We start from the raw sequence: 19,654 nt of genomic DNA, 5'->3' as shown, positions 1-19,654 counted from the left end.
GAAAGATAAAACGTAATGACTTAACAAATTAAAAACTATTTTTTCTTGTCCAATGCAGGTTGGATTGAAGTATTTAACCACTGTCTCCGAAAATTGGATGATAAAATGTAACGACTTAACAAATTAAATTACAGATAGTAAAAAAGGATTGAATTGACTGGTAAGCTGAGATGAATTGTGACTACGATGTCGATGCCATCGCTTACTTGAAAGAAAATATTGGGTTGATATGTCCTCGTTAATATTATTATTCACAGTATTGTTTTGAGGATGCCAAAGACACTTTTGGCCGCTTCTTATTGTTGCTATTTATATCTCCTCGTCCCATGATCACCACCACATCCACGAAACGAGATTCTTTTTTCTTTTCAATATTCCCGTAATAGTAAATACCATACTACGGGAGTATTTCTCCGGTGGATTGATGAAAATTAAATATAATTAAGATGTGTACCAGTCCTCCCCGCTGGTGTACGTGAAATATATTATTGCTACCATTAGTATCAAAGAGTAGTATGCAGTCTTAGTGCTCGGCATGTTTTCGCAAATTTTGAAACGTAACCTAAATTCAAAGCCAACCAATGCTCGACCATGTAGCATTGAGGAAGTTCTTGACCTATCATGGTAGTATATTAAATTCTTAGTAAAGATTTTTCCCACTTAGAATTGTCCCATATTTTTTTATTTTTCGCTACTAGAATAATATATTTCAAGTGCTTCTCCCTCTCTCTCTCTCTCTTTAATTCTTCTTGAACCATTTGCTGCCGGGTACTAATTCCTTGGTTCCTCCTATACCAACTCCAATCAACTCCCCGCACGAAAAAACAAAAACCCCAATAAAAATCCCCATCCCCACCGCCCGCCCGGGGGGTATCGCACCAAGTTATCATTAACAAATACTACTTCTACTGTTAGTAGTAGTAGTAGTAGCAAAGAGTTTGAAGCAAGAAAGATAACCCTTTAATTCATTTAACACGGAGATCCCTATTTAACTAGGCTACTGATTAGCACTAGCCCAGACAATCAATCCCCCAGATGGACGTGGAGTCCGGAATACCCCCTACCACAGCCCCCCAGCCCTCGGCGACAACTCGGCTGAACGCAGCCGTCGCCAAGAGCCGACTCGGAAAACGCTTCAAACTCAACGAGCGCAACACCTCCTTTACCACCGAGCTCCGAGCAGGCACCGCCACTTTTCTCACCATGGCTTACATCTTGGCCGTAAACGCCTCCATTCTCTCCGACTCCGGCGGCACCTGTTCCGTCTCTGACTGCGTTCCCCTGTGCTCCGACCCCACCGTTTCCCCCGCAGACTGCACCAACAACCCGAACCTCCGTCTCCTCACCCCTGACGACTCCTGCAAATTCGACCCCGTCAACCCCGGCTACGCCGCTTGTCTCGAGAAAACTCGGAAGGACTTGATCGTCGCCACTGTCGCTTCCTCCCTAATCGGCTGTATCATCATGGGCTTATTCGCCAACTTGCCCTTAGCGTTAGCCCCAGGAATGGGAACCAACGCATACTTCGCCTACACAGTCGTCGGCTTCCACGGCTCCGGCAGCGTATCTTACCAAAGCGCGTTAGCCGCAGTTTTCATCGAAGGCCTCATATTCTTATTCCTCTCCGCTGTCGGTTTACGCGCCAGGCTCGCCAAACTTGTCCCGAAGCCCGTGAGGATCTCATCCTCCGCTGGTATAGGCCTTTTTCTGGCTTTCATCGGACTACAAAACAATCAAGGGCTTGGACTCGTAGGATACAGCTCGTCGACGCTGGTGACCCTAGCAGCATGTCCGCGGTCGTCCCGCGCATCGGTTGCGCCGGTGATCACGTCATCGAATGGAACGGTGTCGCTTCTCCCAGGTGGGACAGTGTCCAGCGACATTTTATGCTTGCATGGGCGCATGGAGAGTCCTACATTTTGGCTTGGAGTTGTGGGTTTCGTTATCATTGCTTACTGTTTGGTGAAGAACATTAAAGGCGCGATGATATACGGCATCGTTTTCGTAACCGCCGTTTCTTGGTTTCGCAACACCAGAGTAACGGCATTTCCCGACACGGCTACTGGGAATTCCGCCTACAAATACTTCAAGAAAGTCGTCGACGTTCATAAGATAGAGAGCACGGCTGGGGCGTTAAGTTTCAAAAGTATTGGGAAAGGTCATTTTTGGGAAGCCCTAGTTACTTTTCTGTACGTCGATATATTGGACACGACCGGAACTTTGTATTCAATGGCGCGGTTTGCAGGTTTTACAGACAGTAACGGTGATTTCGAGGGGCAATATTTCGCGTTCATGTCGGACGCCTCGTCTATAGTTGTGGGGTCCTTGTTAGGTACGTCCCCTGTGACGGCGTTCATTGAGTCGTCTACCGGGATAAGGGAGGGGGGACGGACGGGGCTGACGGCGCTAACAGTGGCTGGGTATTTCCTGTTGGCGTTTTTCTTCACGCCGTTGTTGGCTTCGATTCCGGCGTGGGCGGTGGGGCCGCCGCTAATACTGGTGGGAGTGTTGATGATGAGGGCTGTAGTGGAGGTGGAGTGGGATGACATGCGGCAGGCAATACCGGCGTTTATGACATTACTACTGATGCCGTTGACGTATTCGATTGCCTACGGTCTGATTGGTGGGATCGGTACTTACGTGGTATTGCATTTGTGGGACTGGGGTGAGAGTTGTTTGAGGAAATTTGGGGTGATTAAAGAGGGACGACGCAGCAGCAGTAATGGTGGAGCTACGAATAATAATGGAATCACTCCTCCTCCTCCTGTCGCCGCCCCTGTGGATGGAAGTAATAAAAGTACGACTGATGTTTAACGGGGTGATTATACACGTCGTATGTAGTAGTATTAGGGATTTTTTCCCCAAATTTCTTTTGGTTAACGTGATCAATTTTCTTTAAATTTTGGAGGGGACAAAAAAGCAAAAAGGGAGAGAGGACATTGTAGTTGATCAGCTCTTAATTCATGGTGTACAGTAGTGTTAATACTACTTAGATTCTTGAATGAATCATCTTTATCATATGCTCTTTTGGTTTTCTTTTTTTTTTAATTTTTTTAATCTGCCGGTGATATTGCGATCCTCTGGACAGATATAGGATTAATTCACCCTTTCAGTTTATAGAATTGTATAGATTTTTTACGTCCTCACCTCTTGAAATCAGGAACTAAATGGTCAAAATGTCGTTTATCGATCAAATTCAAATTGAATTCGAAATTTTTGAAATTAGTAATTCGGAATTCGGCACTGAAATCGGAATTTTCGATTTCGAATTATGCAAATTTGGTTCGAATTCGGTAATAGAGTTTTTGAAATTGGAATTTTCGATTTCAATTTCATTTTATAATATATATATTAATATTTATTTATATATATAATAATATTTTTTATTTCAATTTAGTTTTATAATACGTATATTTATATATATTTATATATATATAATAATAGTTTTTATAATATATGCAATATAAAATTTATATCATACAACAATACATCTAATAAAAAAGAAAAAAAAAGGGAAAAAAGGCTTCCGAATTCGGTGAATTCGAAATTTACCAAATTCCGAATTGAATTCGGAATCGAAATTGAAATCGAAACTAGTGAATTCGAAATCGAAATCGGTCGGTAATTCCAATGCCAAAATTTTGAAAAAATTCTGAATTCAAACTTCCAAATTCGAATTCGATGCACACCCCTAATGCCTTGATCTCTTTGCAAATCCTCAACTTAAAAAAAATGTATATATATCTTGCTTCTTCTTCTTTTTTTAATGTAATAATTAAATGCCGCTAAGATTTAGCGTAAGGTATGCAAAATAAATGTACGTACAACAAAAATTAGAAAATTTTTTTTGTCGTAACAATAATATTTGTATAACTGATTCTAGTTTAATCTAAAGGGAGAAGGTATGCAAAATAAACGTACGTATAACAGAAATTGGAAATTTTTTTTTTTGTCGCAACGATAATATTTGTATAACTTATTCTAGTTTAATCTAAAGGGAGAAGGAACCGATAGAAAAATTCAGTGAAAGAAAACCACAATTAAGTAGCAAAGTGAGAGACAAGGGGCCTGTTTGGAACCTGAGTTTTTTGGGAGTTTGTCTAAAACTTTACTGTAGTGCACTGTAGAAGTTTTTAAAAAAATTTTGTAGAAATTTTTGTAAGGTGAAAAAAATTTTTTGTAGAAATTTTTGTAAGGTGAAATTCTTTTTCTTTTTCTCTTTCTCTTTCTTTTTCTTTCTTTCCTTTTCTTTCCTCTCTTCTTCTTCTTCTCTTCTTCTTCTTGCTTCCCCCTTCCCCTTCCCCGTTACCTTGCACCGGCAACTCCCTTTCCCCCCTCCCCCGCCACCGCCCTCCCCTCCCCTGCCACCGCACTACCCTCTCTTTCCCCCTTGCCCCACCTACTGCCCTCCCCGGCCACCCCTCTGCCCTCCTTTTCCCCCTCCCCCGCCACCGCACTGCCTTTCTTTCCCCCTTCCCCAGCCCACTGCCCTTCCCCGCCACCCTTCTGCCCTTCCTTTCCCCCCTTCCCCGGCCACTGCCCTTTCCTCCCCCGCCACCGCACTGCCCTCTCTTTCCCCCTTCCCCTGTCCACTGCCCTCCCCGGCCACCCCTCTGCCTTCCCTTTCCCCCATCCCCCGCCCACTGCCCTCCCCCGCCACCCCTTTGCGCCGTCTTTCCCCTTCTCCCGCCCGTCACCCTCTGCCCTCCCTTTCCCCTGCCCTTTGCCTTGCCCTTTCCCTGCAGCCCAGCTGCATGATGGCAGGCCCAGGCTCGCGACCAGACGCAGCCCAGGCTCAGCCTTTCCTCTTCTCCACAGTGCACCAGAAGCAACCCGGGCTCACGACCCAGCCGCAACGCGCGCGCAGGATGGGGGACGAAACGGCTGTGGTGTGTTTTGGGAACCGGCGGTGGTGTGTTTTGGGATGGGGGAGGAAGAAGGAAAAAAGGGATGGGAATTTTTTTTGGTGTGTTTTGGGTATTTTGATATGTGTAGGTAAAAAATTTTGAAAAGTTTTTTGGGATTCCTGTAGCAAAAGTTGTTAAAAAACTAGTAGGTAAAAAACTTGTCCAAAAAACTGGGTTCCAAACAGGCCCCTGTTTGAACTTTTAACCTCTAACTCCCCTGAACTTAAATGTCTCGGTGGTACCAGTCCAGGAGGCGGTTGGCAGAAACAGGAAATCATGTGGTGTAGGACTACGTTCTCTGCCATGCCATTCAGAGAGAGCAGCTGGTGGGTTTTGCCTGCCGGGTAGCCAAGGACAAGTTAGTATGCAGCACACGTCTTTTCTTGCTTTCATTTCCTCAGCCTTAAAGGAGAGCAATGAATGTGCACTATAACTCCGTCATGGGTGCAAAGGACATCGAATGCATATTATATTATTATTACCGCACCAAAACGTCGGGCATTTCAAGGCCCTTTTTTTTTTTTTTTCCGTTGCTTGTGGCAGCATCAAGCCAGGATCCAGATTGTTTTCTTCAACGTGTGCGGAGTTGTTGATTTTTCAGTATACATTCTGAAAGTCTAATCCAGTTGGTTTTGGCGGATGCGTTCAATTTGTAATATATATATATATATGGCGGATGAGACGAATGGTAAAACATGTTATAGTACTTTTGCACTATATTATCGTCTTTATGTTTGTATGTATTATGCTTATGTATCTACTACATTTATTCTGTTAACGTTACATTGCAACATAAAATACAATTGAGACAAGTGAGATAGAAACCCTAATTCGGTTTCAATGGAAGTTCCATTCAAAATTCGGTTTGCCACTACTAATGCTGACCAGCGACCGTCCCAGCAGCGGCATGCAAATGCATGCGGCCGGTATGAACTTCTGATATTACAGATTAAACGAAGCATCGATGAATGCGACTATGAGCAGCGTGGAACTGTTGGCAATCAAAAGGCACATAAAACATCCTAACCTGTGTCCTTCTTGGGAATTTAATTAAAGCCTGAGATATGGATATCTTTATGACCCCCATCATTAATTTTACCACTTGTAATAGAAAGCTAGTCTTGAACGACGAATGAAACATCAATCTGAAATCTGACGCATTAGATTGGTGGACATATAAATGCCAAGAACTAGGAAGCAAAACCCTCAATGAATGTGTAAAAGAGGATCCATTTTTAATGCCAGTCGCTTTCTTTTGCGCTCTATTATTGGCCCCGTTGAGGGAGGAGTAGGGTACTGGAACCACAAAGGCTAATGATTTCATTTGCTTCTTATAGAGATGGAGAGATAGTGTGGTGATGATATGTGTATATATATATATATTGTAGTTGAGGTTCCAGTCATGGAGGGGCCTGAGCAAATATGGAGGCTGGTTATTATTGAATGTATCTCAACTGGCCCCGTACGTCCCAAATGATGACATGCCTGAATTATGTTATGTGTCTTTCAGTATTAAATTTCACATCTGTTGCTGCTACAAAGATAGGAATCCTCTTTATGACACCCCATTCAGTTGGTGTCTTGGTGATGCTATTTAAATCTTGCTCGCCGCTCTTCATCCCTTGAGCCTTGAGGTAAGGTTTACTGCAGATTCCAACCTATGTTTTGAAATTCAGACAGGATAATAACTCAACAGAGGTCAGGGGTCAGCGATTAATGGTCTGATCGGCTAGCCTGGTGGGGTCGAATCAGATAATATGATAATTAAGATATAAAAATATTTTAATTATACATAAAATAAAATAAATAGAATAAACATGTACTTATTTCAGTTTTTCGACATATGTCCTAAGGTGTCAAATTTGTAGTAACTAATTGTAATAATCAACTCGATCATATATATGTTCAGCTAACTTAATGATTGTGTATCTGAAATGCATATTAATGTGTCTCTAATTCTATAAGATGGTGAATCTAGAATGAAAATTAATAATCATTGTAAACATAACAAAATTAAGGCTGCAAATGACAGTAATAAAAGAACTTTAGGTGTGTAGTTATGATTGTACAAAACATTAAGGGATCAAAGTACAGTATGAGAAAATTTTTAAGATTAAGAGGGGATTCCTTATCAAGTCGTCTTCTTCGCCATCAAACTTTCCGGTTTCTTATGTCCCCATCACAAAGTCCAGTTCATCTGTTTGTGTCCTGATCTTTCTTTTTTCAAAAGGAAAAGAAAGAAATTGTCTTCATCCAGGCGTCCATCGTTGCTTTCTTATCAAACAGAGGTGAAGAAAAAACGTCCATAGTTGCTTTCTTATCAAACAGAAGTGAAGGAAACTTCTTATTCTTTGCTTTCCCTTCTATTTCTTTGCCTCGTTGAGGTTTATTTATTTCGGATGATGTTTTAGATATTTAGATTTGCAAATTTTTCTACCTTATCCAAGTTTTTCATTTAGGTGTCGATGAAGCAATTTCGCCATCGTTGATTTATTTGCAAATTGGGGAGAGAAAAAAAAAAAATCGCTGTTTGATTAGTTGTTATAAATCTTGTGATGATTATGACTGAATTTTCACAGTTTAAGTGTTTCTGCAGCCAAATTGAATACTAAAATATTCTCAAATAAATGTCATATTATTTTAGTATGTTGATCTGCTCATCAGGAAAATTTTTGTGATTGTCAAAAGTGTCACGTGCTAATCTTGGTTTGCCGTGTGAGGCTGTTGATGATGCCAGCTCTGAACTCTCCCCAGCCCACTCCAGTCTGGCGGAGGACCTCCCAAAGTAAAGTAGGACTCTAGTAGTATAATAATGTTTTTTTAGTTACTACGGTGGAAAGTGGAAAACACTTAACGTAACTAATGACTACTACATTCACGTGACTTATGAGCTTACGTCAGGCAGCCTTTTTTAAACCGAAAACAATGCGGAAAAAGGAAGCAAGGACTTTATTTTGTGTCTTTAATCCATTTTTTCTCTAATTCTTTTTCGTATGGTATGGTGTTGTCGTCCAACAAATTCATCCATTGATTCCTTATTATTATTTCTTTTTTTGTAGTTTTGGAGGGACACATGGTTCAATGAGCTGACAATATTCATTGTCATCTATCATTATTTTTTTTTTCAAACACGGTAGACCTACACTTATTCTATACTAGAATTCAAGGAGAAGGGGGATTTGAAGAGACCCAGAAGAGACTGAACTACTATCGGGGGTAGACGAGTGCTATAGATATACACTTACTCTATATTAGAAGAAAGGGAACTTGAAGAGGCCTAAGGAGAATCAAGAACAGACTAAATCACTATCGATCTAAACGGGTGCCTACGTATCCGCGGTGACAATATTTTTAAAAAAATTTAGATTTTAGAATGGAAACAAGAGAATTTGAGTCATTCACTTGCAGTCAAATAGAGTTTTAAACCTCTCTTAATAGTCAAATACTGTCGTTGTCGTTCATCATTAGCCCATGCAAAAATTGTCTATTCATTTAAAGTAGTAGTAGTATATGTAACATTGAATAGTATATTCTAAAATTTCTTCGCCCAACTGGTGACTTGATAGACCATAATTATCTTCGTAGTAGACAATAAATATATATTTTTAGTGCTTCTATTTGATATTCGCCAAATCCAGTTGCAGTTTAAAGAACTTTTTGTGATACACTTCGTTGAGACCATTAAAAGACGTTACTAATACTATGGTGGGGATAGGGCCGGCGGGGGCAACATTTGCGTACATGCTTTACTGAGTTGGGTATCAAGAAAAGAGTTACAGATTATACACCTGTCCTGGTTAATCGTAATGGAGTTCAATTATATTAATGCCGGAGTGGAGCCTTCATTCGAGTGGATAAAGGGCATTTAGAACCATCAAACTTCTTCATTTTTTATTATTAAAAAAAAAAAAAAGAGTGGAGAATCCATGGTTTAAATCATCTAACTAAGAATTAGGACTAATCCCAATAAAGAAAGGAAAATGGATTTTTTTGGACTATCATATGTAAGATTCTTGTTATGAGTAGAGTTAATGGAGATCACTACATAAAAAGTTCGTACGGTACCGTTCGACCTTTAGAAGTTCCATAATTAAAGAGTACCAAGATCAAGATGCAACTCTAAAAGTTTGTTTATGGGTAATTCATGCCTGCACTCCACGTACAGGCATCAAATATTATGTGGCCAACGGCCAGTGCTTCTTCTTCCTTTATCTGGTTTCTTTTTTTCTTTTTTTTTTTTTTTTTGATGACAAGAAATACAGCCAAATATTCCATGGAAGGAGGGCTTGGAATAAATTCTTAGGCGATGGTTGGTTTGGCAGAATTCTTATGTGTGTTTTGTCATCTCATCTCGAAAGATCATTTTTGGACTCATTTTTTTGGGACATTCTAAGATTAGGTTACCTCATCACGAACTTTGTCTGCCAATTTCATTGACATGTCCCGTCTTCATTGACACATATACTGCATTACAAAGAATCCAAACTAAGAACTTGGCAGCTCTCGATCCTGCTTCAAATTTCAATGATGCTTGCGTAAGAAACACGATTACTATATATAAACTCCAGATGCAACTCTGTTGACAGTTCCGTTTGATTACCTGTTTTTAGGGGTGTTTTTGAAAAATTTTACTGTAACAATGTATATGAAAAAAATTTTACTATAAAATTTTTTTAAAATATTTGATATATTGTATGGATGAGATGTTTTTTGAGTTATTGTGTATTACTGTAACATTATATTTAAAAAACTTGTTTTTGAAAAAATGATCAATCCAAACAGAGTTTTTGTAGCCTATTACTACTATTAGATAAGAAAGACAAACAAAATTGTTCATTAGTATCTATCTTCTAAGGTTGATAGAATGCAAGCGAAATATCTGATTGAATGGGACTTGGGACCGGGAGATGCAATATTGTGTACCATCTCTACCATAAGCCATAAGCAGGTGCTTTCAAGATTGAAGCAATGCAAATCAAGGGATCCTTCCTTCCTCGAGGATTTAAAAGGAAAAATACTACATGTTGGGCGTTCAGTTGTTGATGGCTTCTTATTTTTATAACCAACACAAAATTAACTTGGGCTGAGTAGCTTAATTTGGGCTTTGATGCCGTTTTCCTTGAAAAATCACGGTAAACCAAGTATCAACTGCAATATCAGTTTTTTAGCTTCCACACTTCAAGGCCCAATGCATGTACATGTCGAATGCACATTAGGATGAGTTGTTTTTTTTTTTTTTTTCACTTTTTCTTTTGGGGTTGACGTGAGCAAAAAATTTCCATTTGAACTGGTTTGGTGGCTTATCAAAAATTAATTCAATTAGTAGAATTTTTTTTTGTTAAAGTACTTGATTATATTATTTGGGTGTACCCCTGTATAAGTGAGTTTTTTATTTGATAATATATAATTTCGAATTTCTAAAACATATTTATCTCTACATTTAGTTTAAAATTATATATTAAAATAATCAAAGCTAATTTTTTATATTTTTTTTAATTACAAAAATTATTCTAAAAGTAAATTTTTGAGTCTGTGCTAAAAGTGCTTTAATGGCTAAAAGATATAATCTTAAATTTAATGACTCTTTTTTTTTGCCTATTTAAGTAGAAAATAGATGTTTTACAAAGGATGCACGTAGTTAGATGAAACATTAATTGATTATGGCGTAATATTTGCACTCTTAAATGAACCTCTCGGACTCTTTTTTTTTTTTTATTATCAATTGTCATCCCTATTCCTACTCGTACTCTAACTACGAAACGTTCAACTGAACTTACAGAAGATCGATAAGGATAGAATCACCATCGGATCAGACGAATGTATTAAAATAGAGCTGCAAGAGTGGCAATTTGGTGGGAGGCAACACCAAGGCCTCGAGGGCTTGGCGGTGGGCACCAGCCCAAGAGGGACTCTTGAGTAGTAAAATTTTTGTTTGCTACTAGTACAAGACTCAGAGGGTACAAATATCACTCCGCCTGCTAATTATTACTCCTAACTGGAAGGGCAGTTTGGTCAAATCAAGTTTCTTAAATTTCCATCTGTACCACCATAGAAAAATTGTGTGGAGATGACAGGAAGTGGAACAGACCGAAGATGGTCATGGGAATGGAAGGTCCATTAGGCACTGTGTTGAGCTTCTCTTCTTCATCACTGGTGCTTCCTCCTCCGCTTCAACAATCCAGCAACTGTAATGTCTTTTGTTTCTCTTCTTTACAAACAAATGTAAGGTCATCTATCAGGCTTAGGGAGCCCAGAAATAACTTGAGATTGAACAATAAGATTTATTGCAAAGCGCCTGAGAGTGAAGTTCAAGAAAACCCCACAAGAAAAGGCAGCTCCTCCAAGAACAGAATGGAAGAGTATAACATAGCCATGAAGAGAATGATGAGAAACCCTTATGAGTATCATCACGATCTTGGTTAGTTCCTTGCTTTATTTTCGCTTCTTGACTTTGTAAAGTAAGTTCATTTTTTGGGTTTGTCATGTTCGTTCACAAAGATTGAGAAAGGCAAGCATTGAGATGGGGTATTGTTTGCAGTAATATCTTGCTATTGGTCGAGTGTGTTTTGTGGTGTTTTTTTGTTTGTTGAGAGTTTCCTATATGAATCAGGAAGATTTGGGATATGATTTACCTTCTGCACTAGAAGCTTTTGAATTATTATACTAAAATAGTTCTCAAGGTTTTTGAGAGCATGGACGCATAGCTTCATCTTCATAAATTTATTTAGCTGCCTCAGGACAAAATTGATAATCTCTTAAATATAGTTTTCATTGATATGAAGTTCAAGGGCATTTTTTTCCCCAAAATGCAATTGAGTCTTGAGATGGATGTCTAGATGTCAACCTGAACTAAGTCCTGATTTACTGGTACAAATAATCAAGTTTGTTTGTTATTGTATATATGTTTTTCTAATGAGGACTACTCTTTTTGTTTCCCTTACAATATTATACACTCAAATTTGCTAATCATCCTCACTGAGCTCAATTTCCTTTCAACCATATGTGCTACCTATCCAGAGTTATAGTACCTTCACCACTTTCAATGAAGCTCCTTCAGTGGTGCAAATTTTCCTTCTTTTTTTTTTTTTGATGCCTAAGTAGACTGCAGCCCTTCTGAAACAAGATACTGTCGTCTCTCTAGTCTTCTGATATAAGAAAAGTGGAAGACCATGCATCCTAAGTCGATCGGTATTCTACGAAACTAAGAATCTGTGCCTTGTAACCATCAATTCAGATGTTTATTGCTAATTTGACACCCAAAACTTGCTTTACCCTAATCAAGCATGATAATGAAGAGTGGCCAGATAGGTTCAGCATTATTCTTGGAGAGATCTGAGAATCTGCTGGGTGAAATGCTACTCCAACACAAACATAAGTGGCAGCCAGCTTCTTCATGAAGAGTTCACTCGTGTTTGTTAATCACTTGGCTTTCCCGTCTTGCTACTGTCATAGCATATTTTTATTATTAATGAAAGAATAACTCACTTGTGATGCACTTACACCCTCAGGAAGATTTTCTGGTCTGGTTAAGTGGGATACACTTATTTTCGTGAATACAATATTGCACTGACTTTCCATACTTGTGTGCATGTGTGTGATGTGCATTTCTACTGAAATTGAGTCTTTGTAAGTTATCTAACAAGTGTATTTTCACGTCAGGCATGAATTACACATTGATTACCGAAGATCTAATTGTTGGCTCTCAACCTCAGAAAGTTGAGGACATAGATCATTTGAAAGAACAAGAGAATGTGGCCTATATTCTGAACCTGCAGCAAGACCAAGATGTCGAGTATTGGGGAATAGACCTCCAGTCAATAGTAAAAAGATGTGAAGAAATTGAAATCCATCACATGAGAAGGCCTGTAAGCAATTAGCAACACTTGCATTTTCCGAAATCCACACTTGAGAGTTTGCTGAAACCTTTGAACTTGTATTGATGACAAAAATTGCCATGTGATAACTTCCTTTCTCAACCATGCCCAGTTTCTGGATTAACTATACTGCATAACTGCTTGTGCTTGTGCCTATTCAGCAATCATGTCCTTGTGTTAAAAAAGAATGCTGTTGTTCAGGTTTTAGTAGGACAATTGTGGAATTTATTTACCTGCCTTCTCAGGATCATCATGAAGTCATATACTTGTGCTTCTTGACCTTGGTTTACTCTTCCAATGTGGTGTAGCATTTTAGATACTTGCAAATGTTCATTTAGTTTGTCTTTCAATTGCTGTCAGTTCACAAATTCCAAAAATGAATAGTCATCTATGTGTGTGTAATGCTGTGTACAGAATGATGTTTTTCTCTTGATCTTTATGAGTTGCCATTTAATTTTGTAAATTTTTCTAATTACCAATGCCAGCTTAAACAGTGCCTCTAAATTATCTGGGACTCGTATGTCCAGAATCACATGTCCTGCAAACCATTTTTTCAAAATTTTCACGGATACAGAGCATGTTTCTTTTCTTATTATTAGTTTTATAAATTTCTCTGTTATCATGCAATGCAATTCTTGACAGTGCTTATAACAGATATACATTGCTTACTTGCAGGCGAGGGATTTTGATCCAGAATCTTTGAGAATTATGTTACCCAGAGCTGTTTCCTCACTGGAATGGGCAATTGAAGAAGGTAAGGGGAAAGTATATGTACATTGCACAGCTGGGCTGGGGAGGGCACCTGCAACAGCAATTGCTTACATGTTCTGGTTTCAGGGCATGGATGTAAGTGATCAAGTTTTTTTAATCTTAAAGCAACCGTATTAAGTCTCCTTCACTGAAAATCAGCTTGATAGCCTCAGCTCTTTTTAAGAACTGACCGCGTATAGGCTGTGTTGGCTTTAAGATTAGTTTGTTTCAATCACCAAGAGATGCGAATTGATGTTTAATGTTTTTTTGTCAATATGCTATTGAGCAGCTAAATACTGCCTATGATGAACTTACTTCAAAGAGACCCTGTGGACCCAGCAAAAGAGCAATCCGGGGAGCTACTTATGATTTGGCTAAGACTGAGGCCTGGAAGGAGCCATTTGATAGTCTTCCAGATTATGCCTTTCAGGACGTAGCAGACTGGGAAAGGAAACTGATTGAGGATCGTGTCCGCGGCCTTCGAAGCACGTGAGAGTTAAAAAGAGTAATTAACTTGTACTACAATTTTTCATTTTTTCCTGGTGTGGCACAGTCCAAAGCTTGTGCCTGGAATTTAGTAATCGACCGGATGTTCTTTTCTACTGGCCAGATTACTCGACACATCCGTCACTGTTTCACACTTTCTAGTAAAGCAAATTTTATGGATGTAAATCTACTGGATAACCATTTTTATGGCGTTGGCCAGTTGTGAACCCTTTTATAGGAGGACGCGACTTCTTACCAACGAACGTGTTTCTAAATCACCTATATTGATTGCCCTAAGCTCTTTTGGGCGATTGAATAGTCGAGCACTCTTGAGATTTTTGTTTTTTCCTTCGTCGTTTCATCAATTTGACACCCAAGTGCTGCAAATTTTCATGCTTTCAGGATTCTCAAACCTGGGAAGAAGATCAGCAGTGTATATGATCGCAAATCGAGAGACTTGGACAAAATTTTACGTCGAATGGAAATGATGCGGGTAGAGGAAACTAGAAGCTTTATTAGTAACTAAAATCGTCTTTTTGGACATGAATTCGTGAATTTTGAAGCTAATGATAATAACCACCCGTCATTTAAACAAGGTTTCGCCTGTAATAATCAGTGATGGCAACTCCTGCAAAACCTATACCTGTAATAATCAGTGATGGGAACTCCTGCAAAACCTATACTTCATTAAGGTGAACTGAGGACAACTGTTGGAATTTTGGGAGATTCGTACATCATCATATCATAGAGAGACCGTAGGGCAACAGCCTCAAAGTTGCTAATGCAATTCATGAGAATGCACCTACGTCTGTCGTCGTCTTATTACCTCGGCCTCTCGAGGCTGCTATTGAGATCTTAATTTAGCGTACATCAAAGGAAAATTTTGGTCGTACAATCATTTTGGCAATGTAAGCAGCAGATAAAATGACAGAACTTCGCAGATGGTAAAGGAAATAGCAAAGTACAAACCCAAAAACCTCATATGTCTCGCCGTGCTCATTTTTTACAATAAACAAGCTATCACTTATCTATACCGAATTTGGTCTTCACCATTTTGGTCAATTTCAATGTAAACTTTATCATGAAATCAATTAAATAGAACGATGATTAGCAGCGCCGCTTCAACATTGCTTGGTCTTGCGGTGTCGGTCAAAACGATGGTTCACTCGTCATGCCGCAAAACTTCTAGTCCAACCATTGCCTAGTAAAGTTCATTTCAGATTGCATTAACAAAACCCCTACCAATATCATCTTGGGGAGGTTTCAAGTGACTGCGATGGTTGTGGCAGTTTTGCAAGTCGCCTTTGCTGGCTCCCTAAATGGAATGCTGTCACCATCCACAACACGCACACCTGGAATCATGGTACAAGGAAAAAAGGTGCAAAAACTATCACAGCTTCATTCTAGGCAAAATAACTTGAATTACAATTTGAAATTGTTTTGACAATTAAAAGGTACAACTCATTTTGCGTGTATCAAACAAACAACATACAGGAAGGGCACAAAGAGAGGCAAGAGACGCCTTTCCACTAAGCGTGTCAAAGAGTAGCTTGTACATTCCAGCAGCTGAAGCATCCCCCAGCCGTTGAACAATTACATCTATGCATACCTGAAACATCAGAATATGTAATGTAAACGGCTGCACTCCAGACACTACAACTAAATCCTAATCATACATGCATTTATCAGACTACATCCAATGGAACATTACGGACTGAATCTTCCTGGAGCTACTTCAAACCTCTAATTATAACAACTGAAAGGAAAAGAACAAAAAGAAAAAAAAAAATTGAAATGAGAGGATTATAGACTCCCCTGCGCCCTTGTACGTTTTCTCAAAATCCTATCTTTCAAAAAGAGGGAGAGGGAAAACAATCAATTTGTGTAATATGTCTAATACCTTTGCTTTGTACTTCTCATCTTGTGAGACAACAGTGAAAAGCAGCTCTCTTCCAGGCCTGGTTACAACATATGTAACCACCTGAAGCAACAAAAAGAACAGATAATACATTTAGTTTGCAACTAATGTAACTTTAATGCCACAATCCAGCTTCCCTCACTGTTGCCCACACAAAAGGTACAGCTACGTGTTTCCTTATTACTTTTCCCCATCCAACGGGTAAATAAAACAGACCTTGCGTAATGTTTCGCACACAGCAACTGCAATCCATGTCGGCCACACAGCTATAGCAATTAAATTAATGATCGCAACAAATGGTGCAGAGCTTATAGCAGTTGTAACCCCAAAGATAGTAAGGATACGACCCTGTGATTTCAGAGAAAATTTGTTTAAGTGTTGAAGGTAATGCAAAGAAAACCATGAAAAGGCCCGCATCTGGATAATCAGAGGAAATTCCAAGAGCACCAAACCAAAAACCAATTGGACAATTGTGTCATACCGTTAAACTAAGTTGTCCAGCAAGAATAAAAACAGCAATAAAGCTATTGATCTGAGCAAACAATCTTCTTCTGTCAACGGGACTTGTAAAACTTGTGGCAATCACAGTCACTTTCTGCAGAAGGAAGAGAACCGGATAACATCCGTCAGAGGAAAAGGTCTCAAGAAATATTATCTGGTCATTGTATTCAATCCCTCTGACTTGTCCAAAAATAATTTCCATAAGGACACACGGATGCAGCTATAAAGGAGGAGGCAGGGAGGGAGGGGTACAGAGAGAGAGATAATGAAAGAAAAAACACAAAAAAGAGGCTGAAAAAACATAATAAAACCCTCAAATTCTTTAGTATATGATCAGGCATCCTTTACCTGAAAGTAAAAGAAAGAGGACACTACTGCACTTAGCCACAAGAATAATGCAACAAGTAGCAAGTAGTTCGATGCGAGTATCAGGCGCAGTCCATCTAATATAGCCAAGAACTGAGGATTTGCTGCTGTAGAAGATAATCTAGGGGAAGGTCGTCTATCAGCAGGTTCAGTCTGTTCATTAGCCGTATTAAGATGATCAAAGTCAGATTTCCTAGAGCCCAAAAGAAAAGAAGGTTAAGCCTCGTATTATACCCTACCAAATCCTCAAGAAGGTTAAGATTATATGCACACACATGTGCATGTACGTAAAACTTTTATAGAAGATAAATGTACACAGATGTGCACAGCCACGGAAATGCATATATGAATAAGAAAACATGTTATAAGAAAAAACAAAGATATAAACTAAGTCAACAAGAGACAGAAACAAGAAGAATAAAATCAAAACCTTATGGGAAACTGTTCTTCAGGAAGACGAGAGATATCTTTGTCAATTCCTTTAGCAGATTGTGCAGCAAGTTCCATCAAAATAGCAGCAAAAAGAAGCAAGTCTACAAGTACCCAGATTCATAGTTACAAAGTAGAAGGACAAAATTTAACACAAAAGGGAAAAAAAAAAAAAAAAAAAAAAAGAACAAGTGAGCGATCAAGAGAAGTGCAAAGTGAGAGGCAGAAGCAAAATAGATTTAAAATTAGATCTTCAGAGTAAGCAGGGAATATTGACATACATGGTCCTAACCACGCCATTACAGTTGCAAATACTGAACCAAATAGCTGACCAAGTGTAGCACCAGCACCAATAAAACCAAACAATCTTGAACCTGACTGGATTTATGAGTGAGTTAATTGATGTAGATGCTTGTTATCAAAGCAGCAACGATAGCACTGTTTGATTTCTGCTATTACTTTGAAGTTTCTACCACATATCAGTTGCTCATAAAAAAGTTCTCAAAGCTGGGAAAGAGTAGTTAACTGACCTCACTATCCATCACATCAATAACTCTTGCCCAGGTTGATGATATAGTGATAAGATTAAGCAGTGCAACCTGAGGTGAGAAATGAAGAAGGTAAAACTTCCCCTGCAAGAGTGACCAAGTAGTCTAAAGTCACAATTATACCAAGATACAAGGAATAGAAGCAAACACATACCCAGAGAAACAAAGAAATTCTGACTGAATTGTAAAACCATCCATTGTTGCTCCATCCATCAGAAGATGGAGGAGTGGCTTGATTAACTTGAACCTTGAGTTCTTCTTTAATAGTGGACGACATGTGAAGAAGCCCCTAAAAATGGATAAAAAAAAGAATCTCAAATTGAAGAAGTCAAACGTTCTGAAGTTAAAGAGCTGATATAAAACCCCACCTTGAAATTGAACGCTGCGCTTCCAGGTGAGGAGGAAAGCCAGAGGATAAAGAAGACAACAAGAGACGCACTAAAAAACCTGTGGATGAAGACCAGAGCCTGCAAGTTTAAGAATCCATGAGAGATGGCATAAACTGGAGACTCAAAGCAAAGCACATTGTATGTGCAACAACTATTTCTCATGTAAAAGGATAAATTAATAGACTAGTAGAAAAATACTCAAAAATTTTAACTTTTTCCAGGAAGTGAATTCTCGACATCCAATTAGTACATGAAGGTGAAACTAAATAAACAAAAAGAAAAAATTAAACTGAATTCACAAGTTGTCGCAGCATGTGCTTGTGCAGGGGGGAGATAGAATTGAAGTGAATCGAATGGAAAGAAGATTGTAGCCACCTTTCTTTTAGGAAGATTAGGCAAAGAGAAGATGAGGGTGGAAAGGGGAGCAGCAAGCAAGGTGAGGAGCAATGATCCCGCAAATAAGCCAGGCAATTTGCCTAACCCTAATGAGATTGCCCCTTCGTCGCGTAAGGGTAAAACCACGAAATAAGCACCCAATATCTGCAATTGTTAGTTACATTGGTAATTTAATTCATCGAACAAAAGAAATCAAATTAACTAACTGAGATTTATTAGATACTACTACTATAAAAGAGATAGTAGTCGAAGAAGAAGAAAATAGTGGGAATGGAGAAGAAAAGCGTACGAAGAAGAAAGTGGAGGTGGAACAAAACAAAGCGGATGTCTCGTGGGGATGAACTCTGACGAACCAAGACATGAATGCTTCAATGCGGGATTTACCGATCATCTTCATCATCATCATCATCTTCTTCCTCCTCCTCCTGCTCTCCGTTTGTTGAGAATTGAGCAAAGATCGTGGCGATGGGAGGCCAATTTTAGGGGAGGACAGGTTATGGGATTTCACCTATAATCATCGCAGTCTCGATGGGATCATCCTTCCAACTGATTTTAACTTTTAAAGGCGGCGATCAATCATAAAATTCATGACCCACTCATTCACTGACTGACGATTTGGAGCAAAACGAAGGAACGAAAGCGCTCCCAAAAGCTATATAAACCGTCCGAGAACCCGTTTGGGTTGCCGTGCATTAAAAAAAACGCTTTTAAGTATTAAAAATAGTTTTAGCATGTTTGGTAATTAATTTTTATAATTTAAAGAGTCCAATTTTATTAAAAACACTTGTGTTAAAAGTGCTTCTTTGCAGGAAATAAATAATAAGTAATATGCTAGTTTATTGACTTATGGCCATTTTTTCAACAACCAGCAAGCCATTAAGGCACCTCCCACCAATTACTACATTATGTGGGCTCTTTGGATTTCTCAATTTTTGAAAAATAAGTTTTTCATATACAGTGTTACAATAATACACAAACAAAAACAACTCTAAAAACAACATATCTATACAATATATCAAAAACAACTCCAAATATACAAAATAAATAAATAAATAAACCACTACCCATCATCATCACTCTCCACCATCAC

General features: G+C 38.9%; 3 protein-coding genes across 4 annotated transcripts; 2 read left to right on the top strand and 1 right to left on the bottom strand.

Moving 5' to 3' along the window:
- The first annotated feature begins 760 nt into the window (after window positions 1–760).
- Window positions 761–3,020, top strand: LOC113725294 (adenine/guanine permease AZG1-like). Of its 2 annotated transcripts, XM_027248389.2 has the most exons (2): window positions 761–2,158; window positions 2,246–3,020. In XM_027248389.2, the coding sequence occupies exons 1-2, from the start codon at window positions 1,036–1,038 to the stop codon at window positions 2,812–2,814; spliced, it is 1,692 nt and encodes a 563-aa protein (XP_027104190.1). In that variant the 5' UTR covers window positions 761–1,035; the 3' UTR covers window positions 2,815–3,020. The 2 variants fall into 2 exon arrangements, with proteins under 2 accessions (XP_027104190.1, XP_027104189.1); XM_027248388.2 differs by having other exon boundaries at window positions 761–3,020.
- Window positions 3,021–10,913: 7,893 nt separating this feature from the next.
- On the top strand, window positions 10,914–14,335 carry LOC113725293 (phosphoglucan phosphatase LSF2, chloroplastic). The gene is made up of 4 exons (XM_027248386.2): window positions 10,914–11,325; window positions 12,567–12,772; window positions 13,457–13,627; window positions 13,821–14,335. Exons 1-4 carry the CDS (start codon window positions 11,001–11,003, stop codon window positions 14,022–14,024), a joined length of 906 nt encoding a protein of 301 aa, XP_027104187.1. The 5' UTR covers window positions 10,914–11,000; the 3' UTR covers window positions 14,025–14,335.
- Window positions 14,336–14,915: 580 nt separating this feature from the next.
- LOC113725292 (uncharacterized) lies at window positions 14,916–19,118 on the bottom strand. Its single transcript, XM_027248385.2, has 13 exons — window positions 18,854–19,118; window positions 18,544–18,708; window positions 18,148–18,246; window positions 17,934–18,068; window positions 17,762–17,830; window positions 17,513–17,609; window positions 17,233–17,335; window positions 16,785–16,995; window positions 16,417–16,530; window positions 16,152–16,283; window positions 15,918–15,998; window positions 15,510–15,626; window positions 14,916–15,369 (listed from the first exon to the last, which is right to left on the bottom strand). The coding sequence occupies exons 1-13, from the start codon at window positions 18,971–18,973 to the stop codon at window positions 15,265–15,267; spliced, it is 1,548 nt and encodes a 515-aa protein (XP_027104186.2). The 5' UTR covers window positions 18,974–19,118; the 3' UTR covers window positions 14,916–15,264.
- Between the last annotated feature and the right edge of the window lie 536 nt (window positions 19,119–19,654).

The sequence above is a fragment of the Coffea arabica genome, chromosome 2c, assembly GCF_036785885.1.
Source record: "Coffea arabica cultivar ET-39 chromosome 2c, Coffea Arabica ET-39 HiFi, whole genome shotgun sequence".
NCBI lineage: Eukaryota > Viridiplantae > Streptophyta > Magnoliopsida > Gentianales > Rubiaceae > Coffea > Coffea arabica.
The sequence above is the reverse complement of the archived record's forward strand: the minus strand, read 5'-3'. Positions and strand labels throughout refer to the sequence as shown.

Excerpts from the sequence above, each read along its gene's own strand:
- LOC113725294 (XM_027248388.2), top strand. The coding sequence starts at position 1,036 with ATGGACGTGGAGTCCGGAATACCCCCTACCACAGCCCCCCAGCCCTCG.
- LOC113725293 (XM_027248386.2), top strand. The coding sequence starts at position 11,001 with ATGGTCATGGGAATGGAAGGTCCATTAGGCACTGTGTTGAGCTTCTCT. Across the intron at positions 12,773-13,456 it reads TCCATCACATGAGAAGGCCT|GCGAGGGATTTTGATCCAGA; the intron begins GTAAGCAATTAG and ends GCTTACTTGCAG. Across the intron at positions 13,628-13,820 it reads TCTGGTTTCAGGGCATGGAT|CTAAATACTGCCTATGATGA; the intron begins GTAAGTGATCAA and ends GCTATTGAGCAG.
- LOC113725292 (XM_027248385.2), bottom strand. The coding sequence starts at position 18,973 with ATGATGATGATGATGAAGATGATCGGTAAATCCCGCATTGAAGCATTC. Across the intron at positions 16,996-17,232 it reads GAAGAACAGTTTCCCATAAG|GAAATCTGACTTTGATCATC; the intron begins GTTTTGATTTTA and ends TTTGGGCTCTAG. Across the intron at positions 15,627-15,917 it reads ATGAGAAGTACAAAGCAAAG|GTATGCATAGATGTAATTGT; the intron begins GTATTAGACATA and ends CTGATGTTTCAG.